Source organism: Bufo bufo, chromosome 3, assembly GCF_905171765.1.
Source record: "Bufo bufo chromosome 3, aBufBuf1.1, whole genome shotgun sequence".
NCBI classification, from domain to species: Eukaryota; Metazoa; Chordata; class Amphibia; order Anura; family Bufonidae; genus Bufo; species Bufo bufo.
In genome coordinates, this window is record NC_053391.1 from 591,173,782 (window position 1) to 591,198,030 (window position 24,249).

Sequence of the window (24,249 nt, forward strand, 5' to 3'; positions counted from 1 at the left end):
TGCTCCTCCTCTGCCTTCGCCTTGGGCTTCCACTGGTTCCCCTGTGACATTTGGGAATGCTCTCAGTAGCGCGTCTACCAACGTGCGCTTGTACTCGCGCATCTTCCTATCACGCTCCAGTGTAGGAAGTAAGGTGGGCACATTGTCTTTGTACCGGGGATCCAGCAGGGTGGCAACCCAGTAGTCCGCACACGTTAAAATGTGGGCAACTCTGCTGTCGTTGCGCAGGCACTGCAGCATGTAGTCGCTCATGTGTGCCAGGCTGCCCAGAGGTAAGGACAAGCTGTCCTCTGTGGGAGGCGTATCGTCATCGTCCTGTGTTTCCCCCCAGCCACGCACCAGTGATGGGCCCGAGCTGCTTTGGGTGCCACCCCGCTGTGAACATGCTTCATCCTCATCCTCCTCCACCTCCTCCTCATCCTCGTCCTCCTCGTCCTCCAGTAGTGGGCCCTGTCTGGCCACATTTGTACCTGGCCTCTGGTGTTGCAAAAAACCTCCCTCTGAGTCACTTCGAAGAGACTGGCCTGAAAGTGCTAAAAATGACCCCTCTTCCTCCTCTTCCTCCTGGGCCACCTCCTCTTCCATCATCGCCCTAAGTGTTTTCTCAAGGAGACATAGAAGTGGTATTGTAACGCTGATAACGGCTTCATCGCCACTGGCCATGTTGGTGGAGTACTCGAAACAGAGCAACAGGGCACACAGGTCTCGCATGGAGGCCCAGTCATTGGTGGTGAAGTGGGTCTGATCCGCAGTGCGACTGACCCGTGCGTGCTGCAGCTGAAACTCCACTATGGCCTGCTGCTGCTCGCACAGTCTGTCCAGCATATGCAAGGTGGCGTTCCACCTGGTGGGCACGTCGCATATGAGGTGGTGAGCGGGAAGGCCGAAGTTACGCTGTAGCGCAGACAGGCGAGCAGCGGCAGGGTGTGAACGCCGGAAGCGCGAACAGACGGCCCGCACTTTATGCAGCAGCTCTGACATGTCGGGGTAGTTGCGAATGAACTTCTGCACCACCAAATTCAGCACATGCGCCAGGCAAGGGATGTGCGTCAAACCGGCTAGTCCCAGAGCTGCAACGAGATTTCGCCCATTATCGCACACCACCAGGCCGGGCTTGAGGCTCACCGGCAGCAACCACTCGTCGGTCTGTTGTTCTATACCCCGCCACAACTCCTGTGCGGTGTGGGGCCTGTCCCCCAAACATATGAGTTTCAGAATGGCCTGCTGACGTTTACCCCCGTGCTGTGCTGAAGTTGGTGGTGAAGGTGTGTGGCTGACTGGATGAGCAGGTGGAAGAAGAGGAGGAGGAAGCTGAGTAGGAGGAGGAGGAGACAGGAGGCAAAGAATGTTGCCCTGCGATCCTTGGCGGCGGAAGGACGTGCGCCAAATAGCTCTCCGCCTGGGGCCCAGCCGCCACTACATTTACCCAGTGTGCAGTTAGGGAGATATAGCGTCCCTGGCCGTGCTTACTGGTCCACGTATCTGTGGTTAGGTGGACCTTGCCACAGATGGCGTTGCGCAGTGCACACTTGATTTTATCGGACACTTGTTTGTGCAGGGAAGGCACGGCTCTCTTGGAGAAGTAGTGGCGGCTGGGAACAACATACTGTGGGACAGCAAGTGACATGAGCTGTTTGAAGCTCTGTGTGTCCACCAGCCTAAATGACAGCATTTCATAGGCCAGTAGTTTAGAAATGCTGGCATTCAGGGCCAGGGATCGAGGGTGGCTAGGTGAGAATTTACGCTTTCTCTCAAATGTTTGTGAGATGGAGAGCTGAACGCTGCCGTGTGACATGGTTGAGATGCTTGGTGACGCAGGTGGTGGTGTTGGTGGTACATCCCATGTTTACTGGGCGGCAGGTGCCAACGTTCCTCCAGAGGGGGAGGATGAGGTCGAGGCGGCGGCAGCAGCAGCAGAAGAGGCCGAGGCGGCAGCAGCAGAAGAGGTAGCAGGGGGAGCCTGAGTGACTTCCTTGTTTTTAAGGTGTTTACTCCACTGCAGTTCATGCTTTGCATGCAGGTGCCTGGTCATGCAGGTTGTGCTGAAGGTTCAGAACGTTAATGCCTCGCTTCAGGCTCTGATGGCACAGCGTGCAAACCACTCGGGTCTTGTCGTCAGCACATTGTTTGAAGAAGTGCCATGCCAGGGAACTCCTTGAAGCTGCCTTTGGGGTGCTCGGTCCCAGATGGCGGCGGTCAGGAGCAGGCGGAGTCTCTTGGCGGCGGGTGTTCTGATTTTGCCTACTGCTCCCTCTTTTGCTACGCTGTTGGCTCGGTCTCACCACTGCCTCTTCCTCCGAACTGTGAAAGTCAGTGGCACGACCTTCATTCCATGTGGGGTTTAGGACCTCATCGTCCCCTGCATCGTCTTCCACCCAGTCTTGATCCCTGACCTCCTGTTCAGTCTGCACACTGCAGAAAGACGCAGCAGTTGGCACCTGTGTTTCGTCATCATCAGAGACGTGCTGAGGTGGTATTCCCATGTCCTCATCATCAGGAAAAATAAATGGTTGTGCGTTAGTGCATTCTATCTCTTCCACCCCTGGGGAAGGGCTAGGTGGATGCCCTTGGGAAACCCTGGCAGCAGAGTCTTCAAACAGCATAAGAGACTGCTGCATAACTTGAGGCTCAGACAGTTTCCCTGATATGCATGGGGGTGATGTGACAGACCGATGGGCTTGGTTTTCATGCGCCATCTGTGCGCTTTCTGCAGAAGACTGGGTGGGAGATAATGTGAACGTGCTGGATCCACTGTCGGCCACCCAATTGACTAATGCCTGTACCTGCTCAGGCCTTACCATCCTTAGAACGGCATTGGGCCCCACCAAATATCGCTGTAAATTCTGCTGGCTACTGGGACCTGAGGTAGTTGGTTCACTAGGACGTGTGGCTGTGGCAGAACGGCCACATCCTCTCCCAGCACCAGAGGGTCCACTAACACCACCACGACCATGTCCACGTCCGCGTCCGCGTCCCTTATTAGATGTTTTCCTCATTGTTCCCGTTCACCACAATTTTGAGAATGGCAAATTTGGGAATGCTTTTTCAACCCAGAACAAAAAGTCTGCTTTTACGGTCACTACAAATAACTTGATCAGCTAAAACTGTGCAGATTTGGTTGAATAGAGATGTGAGACCTGTTTTTTTTTGCGCTGTGTGACAGTTATAGGTTTAATCACAGAATGACGCTTCTATCAGCACGCTAGCGTGTGTCTTAGGTTTTTCTGAATGACACTATCAATACCTTCAATGTAAGATTTTCTTTTTGGGATAGATTTCAAGTAGGCCTCAAATACCACAAACTAGTTATTTTGAGAATGGCAAATTTGGGAATGCTTTTTCAACCCAGAACAAAAAGTCTGCTTTTACGGTCACTACAAATAACTTGACCAGCTAAAACTGTGCAGATTTGGTTGAATAGAGATGTGAGACCTGTTTTTTTTTGCGCTGTGTGACAGTTATAGGTTTAATCACAGAATGACACTTCTATCAGCACGCTAGCGTGTGTCTTAGGTTTTTATGAATGACACTATCAATACCTTCAATGTAAGATTTTCTTTTTGGGATAGATTTCAAGTAGGCCTCAAATACCACAAACTAGTTATTTTGAGAATGGCAAATTTGGGAATGCTTTTTCAACCCAGAACAAAAAGTCTGCTTTTACGGTCAATACAAATAACTTGACCAGCTAAAACTGTGCAGATTTGGTTGAATAGAGATGTGAGACCTGTTTTTTTTTGCGCTGTGTGACAGTTATAGGTTTAATCACAGAATGACACTTCTATCAGCACGCTAGCGTGTGTCTTAGGTTTTTCTGAATGACACTATCAATACCTTCAATGTAAGATTTTCTTTTTGGGATAGATTTCAAGTAGGCCTCAAATACCACAAACTAGTTATTTTGAGAATGGCAAATTTGGGAATGCTTTTTCAACCCAGAACAAAAAGTCTGCTTTTACGGTCACTACAAATAACTTGACCAGCTAAAACTGTGCAGATTTGGTTGAATAGAGATGTGAGACCTGTTTTTTTTTGCGCTGTGTGACAGTTATAGGTTTAATCACAGAATGACACTTCTATCAGCACGCTAGCGTGTGTCTTAGGTTTTTCTGAATGACACTATAAATACCTTCAATGTAAGATTTTCTTTTTGGGATAGATTTCAAGTAGGCCTCAAATACCACAAACTAGTTATTTTCAGAATGGCAAATTTGGGAATGCTTTTTCAACCCAGAACAAAAAGTCTGCTTTTACGGTCACTACAAATAACTTGACCAGCTAAAACTGTGCAGATTTGGTTGAATAGAGATGTGAGACCTGTTTTTTTTTGCGCTGTGTGACAGTTATAGGTTTAATCACAGAATGACACTTCTATCAGCACGCTAGCGTGTGTCTTAGGTTTTTCTGAATGACACTATCAATACCTTCAATGTAAGATTTTCTTTTTGGGATAGATTTCAAGTAGGCCTCAAATACCACAAACTAGTTATTTTGAGAATGGCAAATTTGGGAATGCTTTTTCAACCCAGAACAAAAAGTCTGCTTTTACGGTCACTACAAATAACTTGACCAGCTAAAACTGTGCAGATTTGGTTGAATAGAGATGTGAGACCTGTTTTTTTTTGCGCTGTGTGACAGTTATAGGTTTAATCACAGAATGACACTTCTATCAGCACGCTAGCGTGTGTCTTAGGTTTTTCTGAATGACACTATCAATACCTTCAATGTAAGATTTTCTTTTTGGGATAGATTTCAAGTAGGCCTCAAATACCACAAACTAGTTATTTTGAGAATGGCAAATTTGGGAATGCTTTTTCAACCCAGAACAAAAAGTCTGCTTTTACGGTCACTACAAATAACTTGACCAGCTAAAACTGTGCAGATTTGGTTGAATAGAGATGTGAGACCTGTTTTTTTTTTTGCGCTGTGTGACAGTTATAGGTTTAATCACAGAATGACACTTCTATCAGCACGCTAGCGTGTGTCTTAGGTTTTTCTGAATGACACTATCAATACCTTCAATGTAAGATTTTCTTTTTGGGATAGATTTCAAGTAGGCCTCAAATACCACAAACTAGTTATTTTGAGAATGGCAAATTTGGGAATGCTTTTTCAACCCAGAACAAAAAGTCTGCTTTTACGGTCACTACAAATAACTTGACCAGCTAAAACTGTGCAGATTTGGTTGAATAGAGATGTGAGACCTGTTTTTTTTTGCGCTGTGTGACAGTTATAGGTTTAATCACAGAATGACACTTCTATCAGCACGCTAGCGTGTGTCTTAGGTTTTTCTGAATGACACTATCAATACCTTCAATGTAAGATTTTCTTTTTGGGATAGATTTCAAGTAGGCCTCAAATACCACAAACTAGTTATTTTCAGAATGGCAAATTTGGGAATGCTTTTTCAACCCAGAACAAAAAGTCTGCTTTTACGGTCACTACAAATAACTTGACCAGCTAAAACTGTGCAGATTTGGTTGAATAGAGATGTGAGACCTGTTTTTTTTTGCGCTGTGTGACAGTTATAGGTTTAATCACAGAATGACACTTCTATCAGCACGCTAGCGTGTGTCTTAGGTTTTTCTGAATGACACTATCAATACCTTCAATGTAAGATTTTCTTTTTGGGATAGATTTCAAGTAGGCCTCAAATACCACAAACTAGTTATTTTGAGAATGGCAAATTTGGGAATGCTTTTTCAACCCAGAACAAAAAGTCTGCTTTTACGGTCACTACAAATAACTTGACCAGCTAAAACTGTGCAGATTTGGTTGAATAGAGATTTGAGACCTGTTTTTTTTTGTGCTGTGTGACAGTTATAGGTTTAATCACAGAATGACACTTCTATCAGCACGCTAGCGTGTGTCTTAGGTTTTTATGAATGACACTATCAATACCTTCAATGTAAGATTTTCTTTTTGGGATAGATTTCAAGTAGGCCTCAAATACCACAAACTAGTTATTTTGAGAATGGCAAATTTGGGAATGCTTTTTCAACCCAGAACAAAAAGTCTGCTTTTACGGTCACTACAAATAACTTGACCAGCTAAAACTGTGCAGATTTGGTTGAATAGAGATGTGAGACCTGTTTTTTTTGCGCTGTGTGACAGTTATAGGTTTAATCACAGAATGACACTTCTATCAGCACGCTAGCGTGTGTCTTAGGTTTTTATGAATGACACTATCAATACCTTCAATGTAAGATTTTCTTTTTGGGATAGATTTCAAGTAGGCCTCAAATACCACAAACTAGTTATTTTGAGAATGGCAAATTTGGGAATGCTTTTTCAACCCAGAACAAAAAGTCTGCTTTTACGGTCACTACAAATAACTTGACCAGCTAAAACTGTGCAGATTTGGTTGAATAGAGATGTGAGACCTGTTTTTTTTTGCGCTGTGTGACAGTTATAGGTTTAATCACAGAATGACACTTCTATCAGCACGCTAGCGTGTGTCTTAGGTTTTTCTGAATGACACTATCAATACCTTCAATGTAAGATTTTCTTTTTGGGATAGATTTCAAGTAGGCCTCAAATACCACAAACTAGTTATTTTCAGAATGGCAAATTTGGGAATGCTTTTTCAACCCAGAACAAAAAGTCTGCTTTTACGGTCACTACAAATAACTTGACCAGCTAAAACTGTGCAGATTTGGTTGAATAGAGATGTGAGACCTGTTTTTTTTTGCGCTGTGTGACAGTTATAGGTTTAATCACAGAATGACACTTCTATCAGCACGCTAGCGTGTGTCTTAGGTTTTTCTGAATGACACTATCAATACCTTCAATGTAAGATTTTCTTTTTGGGATAGATTTCAAGTAGGCCTCAAATACCACAAACTAGTTATTTTCAGAATGGCAAATTTGGGAATGCTTTTTCAACCCAGAACAAAAAGTCTGCTTTTACGGTCACTACAAATAACTTGACCAGCTAAAACTGTACAGATTTGGTTGAATAGAAATGTCAGGTCTATTTTTTAGGCGCTGGGTGACAGGCTCAACTTGCCCCTGATGTAATATATGGCCAAAAAATAACCACACTGTTGATGGTTAAATGCACTTGGGTGACACAGGCTCAGCCTGCAGCTGATGTAGTATATGGCCAAAAAATAATCAGACTGTTGATGGTTAAATGCACTTGGGTGACACAGGCTCAGCCTGCAGCTAATGTAGTATATGGCCAAAAAATAACCAGACTGTTGATGGTTAAATGCACTTCGGTGACACAGGCTCAGCCTGCAGCTGATATAGGATATAGCACAAAATAACCACACTATCGATGGTTAAATACACTTGGTGATAGCTCGTGCTGGCGCACCACAAGTCACAAAATGGCCACCGATCACCCCAGAAAAAAAGTGATCTAAAAACGCTCTGGGCAGCCTCAAAAAAGTGAGCAAGTCAATAATAGCACTTCAATGATCCACAGCTGCAGATCGATCACAGAATGAAGTCTTTTGGAGGAGTTAATCTGCCTAATCTCACCCTAACGTCGCAGCTGCAACCTCTCCCTATACTGATCATAGCAGAGTTACGTGCGGCGCTACGTGACTCCAGCTTAAATAGAGGCTGGGTCACATGGTGCACTGGCCAATCACAGCCATTCCAATAGTAGGCATGGCTGTGATGGCCTCTTGGGCCAAGTAGTATGACGCTTGTTGATTGGCTGCTTTGCAGCCTTTCAAAAAGCGCCAAGAAAGCGCCGAACACCGAACCAAAACCCAGACTTTTCCGAAAATGTTCGGGTTCGGGTCCGTGTCACGGACACCCCAAAATTCGGTACGAACCCGAACTATACAGTTCGGGTTCGCTCATCCCTAATAACAGTCACTCTTACTTAGTGCTCCTTACATATACTATCCTGTTGATAACTCTCTCTTGCACTTCTGGCTAACAGCAATAAACTGGCACTTGTAGATATATGTGTTCACTGTATAATGTAGGTTTGAAGTTGCTCTGGTGGGTCTGGCCAGACTATTTATTATTGTGTTTTTATCGAGTTTGCTGTTTACTACTACAGTCGTTGCCAAAAGTTTTGAGAATGACAAAAATATTAGTTTTCACAAAGTTTGCTGCTAAACTGCTTTTAGATCTTTGTTTCAGTTGTTTCTGTGATGTAGTGAAATCGAATTACACGCACTTCATACGTTTCAAAGGCTTTTATCGACAATTACATGACATTTATGCAGAGTCAGTATTTGCAGTGTTGGCCCTTCTTTTTCAGGACCTCTGCAATTCGACTGGGCATGCTCTCAAACCAATTCCTGACTGATAGCAACCCATTCTTTCATAATCACTTCTTGGAGTTTGTCAGAATTAGTGGGTTTTTGTTTGTCCACCCGGCTCTTGAGGATTGACCACAAGTTCTCAATGGGATTAAGATCTGGGGAGTTTCCAGGCCATGGACCCAAAATGTCAACGTTTTGGTCCCCGAGCCACTTAGTTATCACTTTTGCCTTATGGCACGGTGCTCCATCGTGCTGGAAAATGCATTGTCCTTCACCAAACTGTTGTTGGATTGTTGGAAGAAGTTGCTGTTGGAGGGTGTTTTGATACCATTCTTTATTCATGGCTGTGTTTTTAGGCAAAATTGTCAGTGAGCCAACTCCCTTGGATGAGAAGCAACCCCACACATGAATGGTCTCAGGATGCTTTACTGTTGGCATGACACAGGACTGATGGTAGCGCTCACCTTTTCTTCTCCGGACAAGCCTTTTTCCAGATGCCCCAAACAATCGGAAAGAGGCTTCATCGGAGAATATGACTTTGCCCCAGTCCTCAGCAGTCCATTCACCATACTTTCTGCAGAAGATCAATCTGTCCCTGATGTTTTTTTTGGAGAGAAGTGGCTTCTTTGCTGCCCTTCTTGACACCAGGCCATCTTCCAAAAGTCTTTGCCTCATTGTGCGTACAGAAGCGCTCACACCTGCCTGCTGCCATTCCTAAGCAAGCTCTGCACTTGTGGCACTCCGATCCCGCAGCTGAATCCTCTTTAGGAGACGATCCTGGCGCTTGCTGGACTTTCTTGGACTCCCTGAAGCCTTCTTAACAAGAATTGAACCTCTTTCCTTGAAGTTCTTGATGATCCTATAAATTGTTGATTGAGGTGCAATTTTAGTAGCCACAATATCCTTGCCTGTGAAGCCATTTTTATGCAATGCAATGATGGCTGCACGCGTTTCTTTGCAGGTCACCATGGTTAACAATGGAAGAACAATGATTTCAAGCATCACCCACCTTTTAACATGTCAAGTCTGTCATTTTAACCCAATCAGCCTGACATAATGATCTCCAGCCTTGTGCTCGTCAACATTCTCACCTGAGTTAACAAGACGATTACTGAAATGATCTCAGCAGGTCCTTTACTGACAGCAATGAAATGCAGTGGAAAGTTTTTTTTGGGATTAAGTAAATTTTCATGGCAAAGAAGGACTATGCAATTCATCTGATCACTCTTCATAACATTCTGGAGTATATGCAAATTGCTATTATAAAAACTTAAGCAGCAACTTTTCCAATTTCCAATATTTATGTAATTCTCAAAACTTTTGGCCACGACTGTATACTGTTTATTGATTTTATCAAAATACCACCCACTCCAGACATCAGCGAGTGCCCAGCCTTTCCTTGATATATTGTTTTTTTATAGATTGGGTGAATCTGTTGGCTGAGAGCACCCATCCGGGGGACCTGACGCAGTAGTGCTACTTTTACACATTTTTCACCACTTGTAGATATAGGTGTCCACTGTGTAATGTAGGTTTGAAGTTGCTGTGGCCTGGATGCTATCTAGGTGATGGGTGTCCAAACTGTATTCCCTCATCTGCAGCAGAATCTGTAAAGCTGTGGCTTGCTGGTCACTCTGCTGTCTGGATCTTGCTGTAGATTTCCAGTTATGCTGGTGCTCTTGGAGTTTACCTGGAGTAGTGGTCTCATAGGGCTAGGAAGTTAGAAACATCTTGGCATGTAACAAAGATCTCCAGCTCCATTGAGGACATCATCAGGGTACAATGTGTCTTTCTACCACGACCTCTCTTTGTATCATATGAGCATTGGCCAGATGCCATGTTGGTAGCTGGACGATGGGGAGCTCACTAATTTTTTTCATGGCTTTGGTGACTGTTACTTACTCTACTTTGTATGCTATCTTTTGTATTTTATCATAGTTTAGTAAACTTTTTATGCACTAAAGCTGCATTTATTAACGGGTCTCGGGATTCACTGTAATACAAGGACATAGATATCATGTCACATGAGGCTGCTCAGGGACAATTGCAAAATAACTATTTCCAATAATCAGAGAACAGAATTTACACTAGCTTTACACAATGCAAATCCAGCAAGCACCAATATCAGTTTGATAACGTGTCAACCTGACAATAGTGTTACAATAGTGAAACAAACTTTGCACATTAACAAGAAACCTATCACAATGACCAATAGGGGCCACATAAATCAATACAGTCAGGTCCATAAATATTTGGACATCGACACAATTCTAACATTTTTGGCTCTATACACCACCACAATGGATTTGAAATGAAACGAACAAGATGTGCTTTACCTGCAGACTGTCAGCTTTAATTTGAGGGTATTTACATCCAAATCAGGTGAACGGTGTAGGAATTACAACAGTTTGCATATGTGCCTCCCACTTGTTAAGGGACCAAAAGTAATGGGACATAATAATAATCATAAATCAAACTTTCACTTTTTAATACTTGGTTGCCAATCCTTTGCAGTCAATTACAGCCTGAAGTCTGGAACGCATAGACATCACCAGACGCTGGGTTTCATCCCTGGTGATGCTCTGCCAGGCCTCCACTGCAGCTGTCTTCAGTTCCTGCTTTTTCTTAGGGCATTTTCCCTTCAGATTTGTCTTCAGCAAGTGAAATGCATGCGCAATCGGATTCAGGTCAGGTGATTGACTTGACCATTGCATAACATTCCACTTCTTTCCCTTAAAAAACTATTTGGTTGCTTTTGCAGTATACTTTGGGTCATTGTCCATCTGCACTGTGAAGCGCCGTCCCATGAGTTTTGAAGGATTTGGCTGAATATGAGCAGATAATATTGCCTGAAACACTTCAGAATTCATCCTGCTGCTTTTGTCAGCAGTCACATCATCAATAAATACAAGAGAACCAGTTCAATTGGCAGCCATGCATGCCCACGCCATGACACTACCACCACCATGCTTCACTGATGAGGTGGTATGCTTAGGATTATGAGCAGTTCCTTTCCTTCTCCATACTCTTCTCTTCCCATCACTCTGGTACAAGTTGATCTTGGTCTCATCTGTCCATAAGATGTTGTTCCAGAACTGTGAAGGCTTTTTTTCGATGTCATTTGGCAAACTCTAATCTAGCCTTCCTGTTTTTGAGGCTCACCAATGGTTTACATCTTGTGGTGAACCCTCTGTATTTACTCTGGTGAAGTCTTCTCTTGATTGTTGACTTTGAAACACATACACCTACCTCCTGGTGAGTGTTCTTGATCTGGCCAACTGTTGTGAAGGGTGTTTTCTTCACCAGGGAAAGAATTCTTCGGTCATCCACCACAGTTGTTTTCCGTGGTCTTCCGTGTCTTTTGGTGTTGCTGAGCTCACCGCTGCGTTCCTTCTTTTTAAGAATGTTCCAAACAGTTGTTTTGGTCATGCCTAATGTTTTTGCTATCTCTCTGATGGGTTTGTTTTGTTTTTCAGCCTAATGATGGCTTACTACACTGATAGTGACAACTTTTTGGATCTCATCTTGAGAGTTGACAGCAACAGATTCCAAATGCAAATAGCGCACTTGAAATTAACTCTGGACCTTTTATCTGCTCATTGTAATTGAAATAACACACACCTGGCCATGGAACAGCTGAGAAGCCAATTGTCCTATTACTTTTGGTCCCTTAATAGGCGGGAGGCACATATGCAAACTGTTGTAATTCCTACACCATTCACCTGATTTGGATGTAAGTACCCTCAAATTAAAGCTGACAGTTTGCAGTTAAAGCACATATTGTTCGTTTCATTTCAAATCCATTGTGGTGGTGTATAGAGCCCAAAAAAATTGAATTGTGTCAATGTCCCAATATTTATGGACCTGACTGTACAACCTATAATACGTGATGTGTTAGCCCAAGTAATAAATCATCACCGAACAATTAATATAAATATAAGTTTATTGATGTCAACATTTAAAAATCAATATACATGATGGATACAAGTTATGGTCCATAAAATCCAATGGGGAACAAAAAACAAGTGAGGGGGCAAAAATACCTGGGAAGGGGATGCAAACTGGCACTGCCCAGTATATCAATACATGATTATATAAAGTACTAACATTAGGGCATATAAAATCTTGAAGTCAGACCACATATATGGTATTATAAACAAGTAAAGTGCAAGTGCATGGCCCAAATGTAGCAGCATTACATAGTAACAGTTAATAAAACAGGCAGACACCAAGCTACCCACCTTCCCAGTGCCCCCTCACTTACCCTACACGTATCGCCACCAGGCTTCGTCAGGGGAAGTGGATAACTTGTATCCATCATGTATATTGATTTTTAAATGTTGACATCAATAAACTTATATTTATATTAATTGTTCGATGATGATTTATTACTTGGGCTAACACATCACGTATTATAGGTTGTATAAACTTTGCACATTGTTAAACTAAGCCAGCTTGATAAGTCAATAGTAATAAGTCAGAGCAACTGGATATTTTTTAATGTTTTTTGTTGAAGACGTTTTGCTAGTCATCTGACTGGCTTTCTCAATTAAAATGGCTTATACGAGAATTTTCCAGCATTAAATACTGGAAACCCATGCTTCAGTCATGGAAGTAAGATATTGATCGTATTTACATGAATGAAGCTATTAGTGTGATTAAACTGCCTTGGGACAGGTGTTAGAGCAGCATTGTAAGTAGCAGACAATAGATCTTGCACCCCTCCACCTTCATTCAAGTTTGGTTTCTCCAATTGAACAGAAAAAGCTTCTCTCACACCTCTTTTAAATTAGTCCTCCTCTGTTTCTGAGATACAAACCATGTTATCATCAAACAAGGTACATGAGTCACTAGTATTTAATGCCAGAGAATTATTGTACAAGTCATTCTAACAACTGGATGACTAGCGAAATGCCTTCAAGACAAAAAAATTTATGTCCATTTGCTCTAACTTATTATCACTGATATACCATGACTTGGATGAATGAGAACCTTCACAAACACACCAGCACAAGAATTACTTTAACGTGTGCTTTATTTGTAGTTTAGAGGGACTTTGGTATAACTGGTTTGAATAAAATTGTCCATTTGTATTGTAGTCTTTCTCTGCTTTGCACTTTAGGTAAAATTTAACATCCCATTCTCATTCTATACTTTTAGAACATTGAAGGGTTTGGCCATTTTCTTATGAAATTCCAAAAATGCCAAAAAACAGATGTGTATTGGCCTCAATGCTGCATGTGAACACTGAACACAATGGTGTTCATATTTACCCATGTGACTGCCTACCTGGCTGCATTCTCTTCTGAGCGCATGCTCAGATTCACAAGGTTCTGCTGTCTGACTCGGTGCCTACCCTCAACTGCTGTGCAGAAGAAGATGCAGCCAAGGAGATGGTCACATGGATAACTCAAGTAACCACTATCATCCTGACAACCATTCATGCGGCGACCCATATGCCCTTCCTGTGGGCAGCAGGAGGGCTTCAATTTCGTTGCTCCGGTAAGCCACGAGGCATTTTACCCCTTCCTATGTCAGTAGACATTAGTTTATGGCTTTTTGGAAATTTCATCAAAAAGTAAAGAAATATCAATAGGAAATACCATAATATACTGATCGTTGGGGGGATGAGGGTCAGACAACCCACCATTACATGTGGTATTTGCTGCTCAAATTCCTGTGGATTTTAGCCTCTCCATTGCAAAGAGTGAAATCTATGATGCAGATCCAGAGCATAAATTGACAGATCTCAAATCTGCACCATAGTTCAATTTAGCTGCAGATTTTCTACATAGCTTGTCAATGAGATTTCTGGAAATCTCACCCACTTTGCCGATGCTGTACAACACTGAGGATTTGCTGCACAAGTATCCACACAGACAAATCCTCGGCATATCCGCCACTTGGTAACCCACTCTCACTGTTTTTCTTTGTATAGCAGCACTACTGGTCACCAACTGTACAGTATACTGCAACATAGCCCCCCCCCCCCCGTTCACTTCAATAGGGCTATGCTACATTACCTGTGGAGGAAAAGCTGCAAAGGTGGGACAGCCCTAAGACAATTCCAGAATAGGCGAGGTTCCCGGCAATTGAGCCAACATTGATCAAGAGGTTGTTACATATCCTAGCAATAGCCCATCACTTTCTCTATAAAGAGGTTGTCAGAACTGGAGAATATCTTTTTGTTATCCCTGAAGATAATTCATGACAAAGGTTCTACACTGCTGAGATACCAACCATAATTCTTGAAGAAACCCAGTGGCACATTTTCAATTTGCTTTCTTTGCCACCACAAAGTAAATGAAGCATTACACAGTTCCTATTCTATTAGGCTCTCAATAGTATGCATGGACATGGAAGATCCTCCAGAGTGAGAAATGCGAAGACTCTTAAAGGGAACCTGTCACCATGAACCTGCAATGCAATCTGCAGGCAGCAGGTTATACAGCAGGAGGAGCTGAGCAGATGTATAGTTTTGTGGGAAAAGATTCAGTAAAAATTTTAATTTATGCATTTAAATTCCTGCTCATTCTGGGCTTTGAAGTCAAGGAGTCGGTCCTATCAGTGACTGACAGCTATCTTTGCATACACAGTCAAAGGGGGAAGGTTGTCAATCACTGATAGGACTGACTCCTGGACCTCAAAGTCCAGAAAGAGTAGGAATTTAAATGTATAAATTAAAATTTACGGAATCTTTTCCTACAAAACTACATATCAATCTGCTCAGCTTCTCCTGCTCTATAACAAGCTCAGCTCAGACACCACATTAAACATGACTGATTCCCTTTCAATAATACCTATATTATCTTCAGATTCGCTTTTTGAAAATGTAGTTTATAGTTCAGAAAATATTCATATATGATCATGTCCATAAAAAATGACAGTCATAAGATGCAGAAATACAAACCACGAGGACACATAAAAGTCTATCAGCCAGCGGGTACCTTTCATGGTGGGTGTTGTGCGTGACACTTTTTTCCTCTGGTGTGGGGACATGGGTAAAGTAGACTGTAAGAGACAAAGAGGTAAGCATGTTGTCAGATATCAATTTGACATCCTGAATGGTGTACGAATCAGTCATTATGCCTATTCTTGAATGGATTCAGCTGCAATTGCCAAGAAATGTCCTAATCGATAAGAAAACCAGGACATAATCTGAAGCTCTCTCTTTCTCCAGACGTTTACGGATTCTTTGTCACTTAAACACAAGGTATTCTTTAAGCCAAAAAATAAACGATGAGTCACGTATTTTCGAAACATAGAAATAAAGCTTTCAGAGATTATTCTTACATGAGCCGTCTGTTATAGAAATCGTCACAATCTTGAAGGCTCACTGGTAAAGAGTTTTCCAGTTTTCCAGAATTAGGGTGGCCATGCACAGTAGATAAATGTTGGGCAAGCCCATTCATTATGAACAACCATGGGGGATCCTGACTTTCCCCTGTTGGCGGATGTCGGGGGCGACTAGGTCTGAGTAGTTGAATTTTAGCTGCCCGATCCGTTTGTTCACCAGGAGATAAGCTGCTGCAGAGGCTTTCTCCCCTCTCCACATTCACAACACATGCACACTTGGCCAAACCAGGCAGGCATGTTTCTGGGAGGATCAGGAGAGAAACCTAGATAGCTTTGTATAGCGAGCCTTAAGGTACGACTTTACGGCGCGGTCGTGATCCTGTCTAATCGCGGCCAGCTGCGGTCAAGAACTGCTCGGCCAATTAGGCCGCAGCTGCCTGACATTTAGGAAAGAAGAATTCAGACCTTCTATACAGTGCTGTCTTCTTTAATTAAATATTAGGCTAATTGGCTAGGCGGTTCTTGATCTCAGCTGGCGCAACCCAACCGGACGAGCTCCCGTTTTTTAATTTCTCACTATAACAATATATCTTGGCACACTTTAAAGTGAAATCGCCAAGCTGCCTCTTTACCATAGCCTCATATGCAGCCCTTCACTTTACCAGAGGGCGCTGCATCACAATAGTGTGTTCCCAAACACTAGAGGGGAGATTTATCAAACTGGTGTAAAGTAGAACTGGCTGTGTTGCCCATAGCAACCAGATTACACGTTTCATTTTCCAAAGGAGCTGTGAAAAATGAAAGGTGGAATCTGATTGGTTGCTATGGCAAAACACAGCCAGTTCTACTTTACACCAGTTTGATAAATCTCCCACTATCTGCTTTTATAACATGAAGCTCCTGTAATTGGTAAATCTAATTAAACCTTGCAATATGTGCCAGGGTTCTGGTTATGGGCATAACTACAATGGTGGCAAGCAGAGTATTTGCTAGGTTGCCCAACAGATAAGGGGGTCAAACTTTACTTGGTGCAGCTGGAGATCACCATAGAAGTTGGGATGGGGAATTTATTGTGCAATGCTAAAAGTAAGGTCATGATTGTACTGTGACATCACTGTGCTAATTATCCAACTATTACATCACTGTGATAATTATCCAACTATTATATCACTGTGCTAATTATCCAACTATAATATCACTGTGCTAATTATCCAACTATTATATCACTGCGCTAATTATCCAACTATTATATCACTGTGCTAATTACCCCGCTATTATATCACTGTGCTAATTATCCAAATATAATATCACTGTGCTAATTATCCAACTATAATATCACTGTGCTAATTATCCAACTATAATATAGCACTGTGCTAATTATCCAACTATAATATCACTGTGCTAATTATCCAACTATAATATCACTGTGCTAATTACCCCGCTATTATATCACTGTGCTAATTACCCCGCTATTATATCACTGTGCTAATTATCCAACTATTATATCACTGTGCTAATTATCCAACTATTATATCACTGTGCTAATTATCCCGCTATTATATCACTGTGCTAATTATCCAACTATAATATCACTGTGCTAATTATCCAACTATTATATCACTGTGCTAATTATCCAACTATAATATCACTGTGCTAATTATCCAACTATTATATCACTGCGCTAATTATCCAACTATTATATCACTGTGCTAATTACCCCGCTATTATATCACTGTGCTAATTATCCAAATATAATATCACTGTGCTAATTATCCAACTATAATATCACTGTGCTAATTATCCAACTATAATATAGCACTGTGCTAATTATCCAACTATAATATCACTGTGCTAATTATCCAACTATAATATCACTGTGCTAATTACCCCGCTATTATATCACTGTGCTAATTATCCAACTATTATATCACTGTGCTAATTATCCAACTATTATATCACTGTGCTAATTATCCCGCTATTATATCACTGTGCTAATTATCCAACTATAATATCACTGTGCTAATTATCCAACTATTATATCACTGTGCTAATTATCCAACTATAATATCACTGTGCTAATTACCCCTCTATTATATCACTGTGCTAATTACCCCGCTATTATATCACTGTGCTAATTATCCAACTATAATATCACTGTGCTAATTACCCCGCTATTATATCACTGTGCTAATTATCCAACTATTATATCACTGTGCTAATTACCCCGCTATTATATCATTGTGCTAATTATCCAACTATAATATCACTGTGCTAATTACCCCGCTATTATACCACTGTGCTAATTATCCAACTATTATATCACTGTGCTAATTATCCAACTATAATATCACTGTGCTAATTATCCAACTATAATATCACTGTGCTAATTACCCCGCTATTATATCACTGTGCTAATTATCCAACTATAATATCACTGTGCTAATTACCCCGCTATTATATCACTGTGCTAATTATCCAACTATAATATCACTGTGCTAATTACCCCGCTATTATATCACTGTGCTAATTACCCCGCTATTATATCATTGTGCTAATTATCCAACTATAATATCACTGTGCTAATTATCCAACTATAATATCACTGTGCTAATTACCCCGCTATTATATCACTGTGCTAATTATCCAACTATTATATCACTGTGCTAATTACCCCGCTATTATATCATTGTACTAATTATCCAACTATAATATCACTGTGCTAATTACCCTGCTATTATATCACTGTGCTAATTATCCAACTATTATATCACTGTGCTAATTACCCCGCTATTATATCATTGTGCTAATTAACCAACTATTATATCACTGTGCTAATTACCCCGCTATTATATCACTGTGCTAATTTAATTATCCCGCTATTATATCACTGTGCTAATTACCCCGCTATTATATCACTGTGCTAATTATCCTACTATAACATCACTGTGCTAATTATCCAACTATTATATCACTGTGCTAATTATCCAACTATTATATCACTGTGCTAATTATCCCGCTATTATATCACTGTGCTAATTATCCCGCTATTATATCACTGTGCTAATTATCCAACTATTATATCACTGTGCTAATTATCCAACTATTATATCACTGTGCTAATTATCCAACTATTATATCACTGTGCTAATTACCCCGCTATTATATCACTGTGCTAATTATCCAACTATAATATCACTGTGCTAATTATTCAACTATTATATCACTGTGCTAATTATCCCGCTATTATATCACTGTGCTAATTGTCCAACTATTATATCACTGTGCTAATTGTCCAACTATTATATCACTGTGCTAATTATTCAACTATTATATCACTGTGCTAATTATCCCGCTATTATATCACTGTGCTAATTATCCCGCTATTATATCACTGTGCTAATTATCCAACTATTATATCACTGTGCTAATTATCCCGATATTATATCACTGTGCTAATTATCCAACTATTATATCACTGTGCTAATTATCCAACTATTATATCACTGTGCTAATTATCCAACTATTATATCACTGTGCTAATTACCCCGCTATTATACCACTGTGCTAATTATCCAACTATTATATCACTGTGCTAATTCCCCCGCTATTATATCACTGTGCTAATTATCCAACTATTATATCACTGTGCTAATTATCCAACTATTATATCACTGTGCTAATTATCCCGCTATTATTTCACTGTGCTAATTATCCAACTATAATATCACTGTGCTAATTACCCCGCTAATGCAGTGTCCTCACAGCATGTGTGGATGTCACTGTATTTCATGCATTATATTCTGTGTAGTGTCCCATAGGGTCCATTCACACGTCCGCAGAATGGCTCCGCATTCGTTCCGCAAATTGCGGAACGGGTGCGGACCCATCCATTCTCTGTGGGGCAGGAATGGATGCGGACAGCACACAGTGTGCTATCCGCATCCGCATTTCCGGAGCGCGCCCCCGATCTTCCGGACCGCGGCTCCGGAAAAAAATAGAACATGTCCTATTCTTGTCCGCAATTGCGGACAAGAATAGGCAGTTCTATGGGGGTGCTGGCCGGGTGTATTGCGGATTCGCAATACACTATGGACGTGTGAATGGACCCATAGGCTGTATATGGAGAGTTGGAGTTTCCCTTTACTGTGGCTAGGCACAGCTGGAACTGCCATTTTCTCTCTAGGGGGGGGGGGGGAATTAGTTTTCAGTCTAATCTAAGCTTTGAACAAGACATCTAAGAGCAGTAAGGAGCAGATTTCAATAGGGGATCTGTTGCCCTGAGGATTATAAAAGCATCAAAGCTTCAGTTATAAGTGTCCGCCTTTAAAGGGGTTATACCATGACTGATGTAAAAAAAAAAAATCTGATATCATATAGTACATGACAATCTCTTTATAACAAAGCTAGAACCAGCCCTGTATCTTACATGGGTCCAGAGATAGCCACATTTTCACTGCTCCAATTGCCCTGCTAGATTATGTTCAGCCTAGCAGCTCAGGGGACGTGTCCTTTCTGCTGGAGCTCTCTCTCTTTAACTGCCACAGCTTCCAACAGAACATATGGCTGGTGGCAGTTGAAGATTTAACCCTTAGTGACCACCAATATACCTTTTTACTGACGTAAACAAAGGGGGTTTAAGACAGATAGCTGGTGTTAATCAATGATTATATGTACCCAAAATGGTGCATTAAAAACTATAACTTGTCCTGCAAAAAATAAGGCCTCATAAAGGGATATTGATAAAAAAAAAAAAGTTATAGCTCTTGGAATGCAATTTTTTTAAAATGTGCGTGGTCACTAAGGGGTTTTAAACTGGGCACGTTTGACCAGCTAAGTGAGATGGACAATAAAAGGAAAAGAACAAACACCAGTTGGCGCTATACAGATACATTTTATTGGATAGCTCACTGGCTATACTACATTTTTAATTCCATGCAATTACAAAAGTATTCAGATCCAGATGCTGGTTTAAAAAAATGTTTTGTGACAACCTCTTTAAGGGAAGAGTTTACTGAATGCAGCAGAAAGTTCAGCAACCATATAAGGAGAATTACAGAGCATTTGTCAGAGAAGGGTAATGCACCTAAACTGAGGCTACTGACTTCTCTGCATGTGATGGAGGTAAATAAGCTTCAGGCTTCCTATCGCCAAAAAAAGAGCTGCCTGATTACCTGTTTAAAAACTGTACTATACTGAGGAAGACACCTATATCGCAAGAGTGAGAGAAATCAGTTGCACCCTTTGGTTGATTTGGGAAGATTGTGCAGACTATAATAAGGAGACTCCGCCCTCTATCTCCATATACAGCTCTGGAAATTGCATATGCTGACTGTATATGTACTTAATGTGTACAGTGCTTGTGTGAATCATTAATTAACTGCTGCAATAAAGTACAGTGAACTTGTGGCATCAAACCTGGCTTCATCATTGACTCAGGTTTCAGGGAACCCTTCCTTGCACCTTACGGCAACCACTAACACCACAAATACCCATAAACACTGTCAGACAGTAAAACCCCATTACCATGGAGTGCCCCAAAGGGAGAAAAAGATGCATCCTTCCCATCACTACACAGCCCAGGCAGCATCAGAACTGTGGGTACTACTACTCCTGTCATCCACACCGCTCCTGCAGCTCTCTACACTAATTATCCAACTAGTATGATATCACTGTGCTAATTATCCCACCAGTATGAGATCATTATGCTAATTACCGTACTATTATCACATCTCTGTACTAATTATTCCCCTAGCATTACATGTTTGTGCTAATTATCCTAATATTATAACATCATTGTGCTAATTATACTATTATTATGAGATTACTGTGGTATTTATCAGGTACTAGCAGAAGGACCTGGCTTTGCATGGGTATATTTCATCTATTTCATTTATTGTTTCTGTGTGTCGTTAAAATATATTGACAGTATCCCCCATAACAGTGACCTCTACAGTACCCCACCCCCTTAACAGTGAACTCCACATCCCCTCACCCCTTAACAATGACCCCCCCCCCACACAGTTCCCCGCCTCCTTAAAACGGGATCTCCACAGCAGCCCATCCCCTTAACTTTGACCTTCACAGCAGCCTGCCCCTTTAACAGTGAGTTTCACAGCACCCCACTCACTTGACATTGACCTCCCCAGGGGCCCTGCCCCTTTAACAGTGACCTCCACAGTGTCCGCCCCTTTAACAGCAATGTTCACAGTGCCCACCCCTTTAACAGTGACCTCCACAGTGCCCGCCCCTTTAACATTGACCACCCCTTTAGGAGTGACCTTCATAGTGGCTGCCCCTTTAACAGTGACCTTCACAGTGCCCGCCCATTTAACAGAGACTTCCACAGTGCCCGGCCCTTTTAACAGTGACCTCCACAGTGCCCGCCCCTTTAACAGTGACCTCCACAGTGCCCGCCCCTTTGATAGTGACCTCCACAGTGTCCGCCCCTTTAACAGTGACCTCCACAGTGCCCGTTCCTTTAACATTGACCACCCCTTTAACAGTGACCTTCATAGTGGCCGCCCCTTTAACAGTGACCTTCACAGTGCCCGTCCCTTTAACAGTGACTTCCACAGTGCCCGCCCCTTTAACATTGACCACCCTTTTAACAGTGATCTTTATAGTGGCCGCCCCTTTAACAGTGACTTACATAGTGCCCGCCCCTTTAACAGTGACCTCCGCAGTGCCTCCCCTTTAACAGTGACCTCCACAGTGCCCACCCCTTTAACAATGAACACCACAGCGCCTGTCCGTTTAATAGTGGCCCCTGCCCCCCATGCATGTAGCACTCAATATTTAAAGACCTGCAAACTGCTAAAACCTGTGATCAGTTGTTATGGCAACCTGGAGTAGGACCTGTGAGCTTCTATTGGCTGATAAGGGACATGTGACCGTGTAAATTGCAGTTCGGATTTAAGTGAAAGGCTTGCTGGCTTGTATTGGCTAATGCGGGTCATTTTTTGTGAATATCTCAGGAACGGTACGTCCTAGAGAGCTGAGGTCTAAAACCTTCCCCGGCACCTGATGTACCTGTGTGCCAAATTTGGTGAAGATCGGTCCAGTCGTTTGGTCGCGCATAAAGAACGTCCAGACAGACGTCTAAACAGACAGACAGAAACTAATTTTTATAATATAAGAGATTATCAGTTATGACATCACTGTGTTATATATCTTACTTTTATGACATCACTGAGGTAATTATCCTACTACTATGACATTAAATACTGTGCTAATTACCCTACTATTATGACATCACTATGCTTATCATCCCACTATTACAGCATCACTCTGCTAATTTACAAAGGACCAATGCCCTACCCCAGGAGGTAGCAATGGCAGATACTATGTCAGCTAGATTCTCATCTAGACTGTATTTAATCTAACAATTAATCTTGATCTGAGAAAGGTTGAATTTGATGGCCCTGTGTCTTTTTTCAGCCTATGCGACTATGTAATCATAACACTCCTATAACGTCACTGTGCTAATTATCTCACTATTATATATAACGTCACTGTGTGCATTAGGGTACTTTCACACTAGCGTTTTTCTTTTCCGGCATAGAGTTCCGTCCTAGGGGCTCAATACCGGAAAAGAACTGATCAGTTTTATCCTAATGCATTCTGAATGGAGAGCATTACGTCCAGGATGCATCAGGATGTCTTCAGTTCAGTCTTTTTGATGTTTTAGGACGGAGAAAATACCGCAGCATGCTGCAGTTTTCTCTCCGGCCCAAAAAACTGAAGACTTGCCTGAATGCCGGCATTTTTTTCCATAGGAATGTATTAGTGCCAGATCCGGTATTGCGGTATTTTGAATGCGCAGACCTTTAAAAATTTGAAAAAAAAAATAAAATAGAAACTGATCCGTATGACAAACGGACAGACGGATCCGTTCTTGCAATGCATTTGTGAGATGGATCTGCATCCGGATCCGTCTACAAATGCTGTCCGTTTGCATGCTGATTTCCGGATCCGGCAGGCAGTACCGGCGAGGGAACTGCTTGCCGGATCACTATGCCGCAAGTGTGAAAGTACCCTTATCCCTGCACTGTAACATTACAACGTGTGTTTAGGGTTGAGTGAATCAAAGTATCCGAAGTGGACTTCGATCCGAATTTCAGGGAAAATTTGATTCGCCGCGAAGCCGAATTTCCTTGTGTCTCATGGTAACGAATCAATTTTCCCTGAAATGGCATAAAAAAAAAAAAAGCATACTCATCTCATCCATTTGAAAGCAAAGAGGCCACCTTGATTGAAGACCCCGCGTGAAATCTTGTGCACAGTGATGTATGATGTCATCACGCACCACGCGAGAACTCGTGTGAGACCCTCAACCAAGATGGCTGCGGCAGCCTCTTCCCACTCAAATGGATAAGGTGAGTAATATTATTTTTTTTTTAACCCCTGAAAGGCCTCCTTTTTTTTTACATCAGATGCTGTTATTAGTGATGAACGCGGCCATATGAGGGGTTAAATAATGGTGGGACGGCGCAATCTCCGTTCCTCGTCATTGCGCCCACTACTTACAATGAAATGTGCTTTGTGATGAAGTTTTCCTAACTTCGCTCAACGCTAGATATTATCTGTGCATTAGGGAAACCAGAATTATCACAAGCTTTTCAGGTTCTGGATTTGCCGTTGGAGGTGACAGTGGTGAAGTACGGCAGAATTCCCGGTCTTATTAGGGGGCGCCATGGTTACACCCCTGCTTCTGGTATAAAGA

The 24,249-nt window shown here is 42.0% G+C and overlaps 1 protein-coding gene across 1 annotated transcript in view; it reads right to left on the reverse strand.

The window, feature by feature from the left end:
• The window catches only part of PPP1R1A (protein phosphatase 1 regulatory inhibitor subunit 1A), a 264,028-nt gene that overhangs the window by 42,636 nt on the left and 197,143 nt on the right, over positions 1 to 24,249 (reverse strand). Inside the window, exon 4 of the mRNA XM_040425864.1 lies at positions 15,179 to 15,242. Coding sequence (XP_040281798.1) covers positions 15,179 to 15,242 — 64 coding nt within the window. The remainder of the gene's footprint in view (positions 1 to 15,178; positions 15,243 to 24,249) is intronic.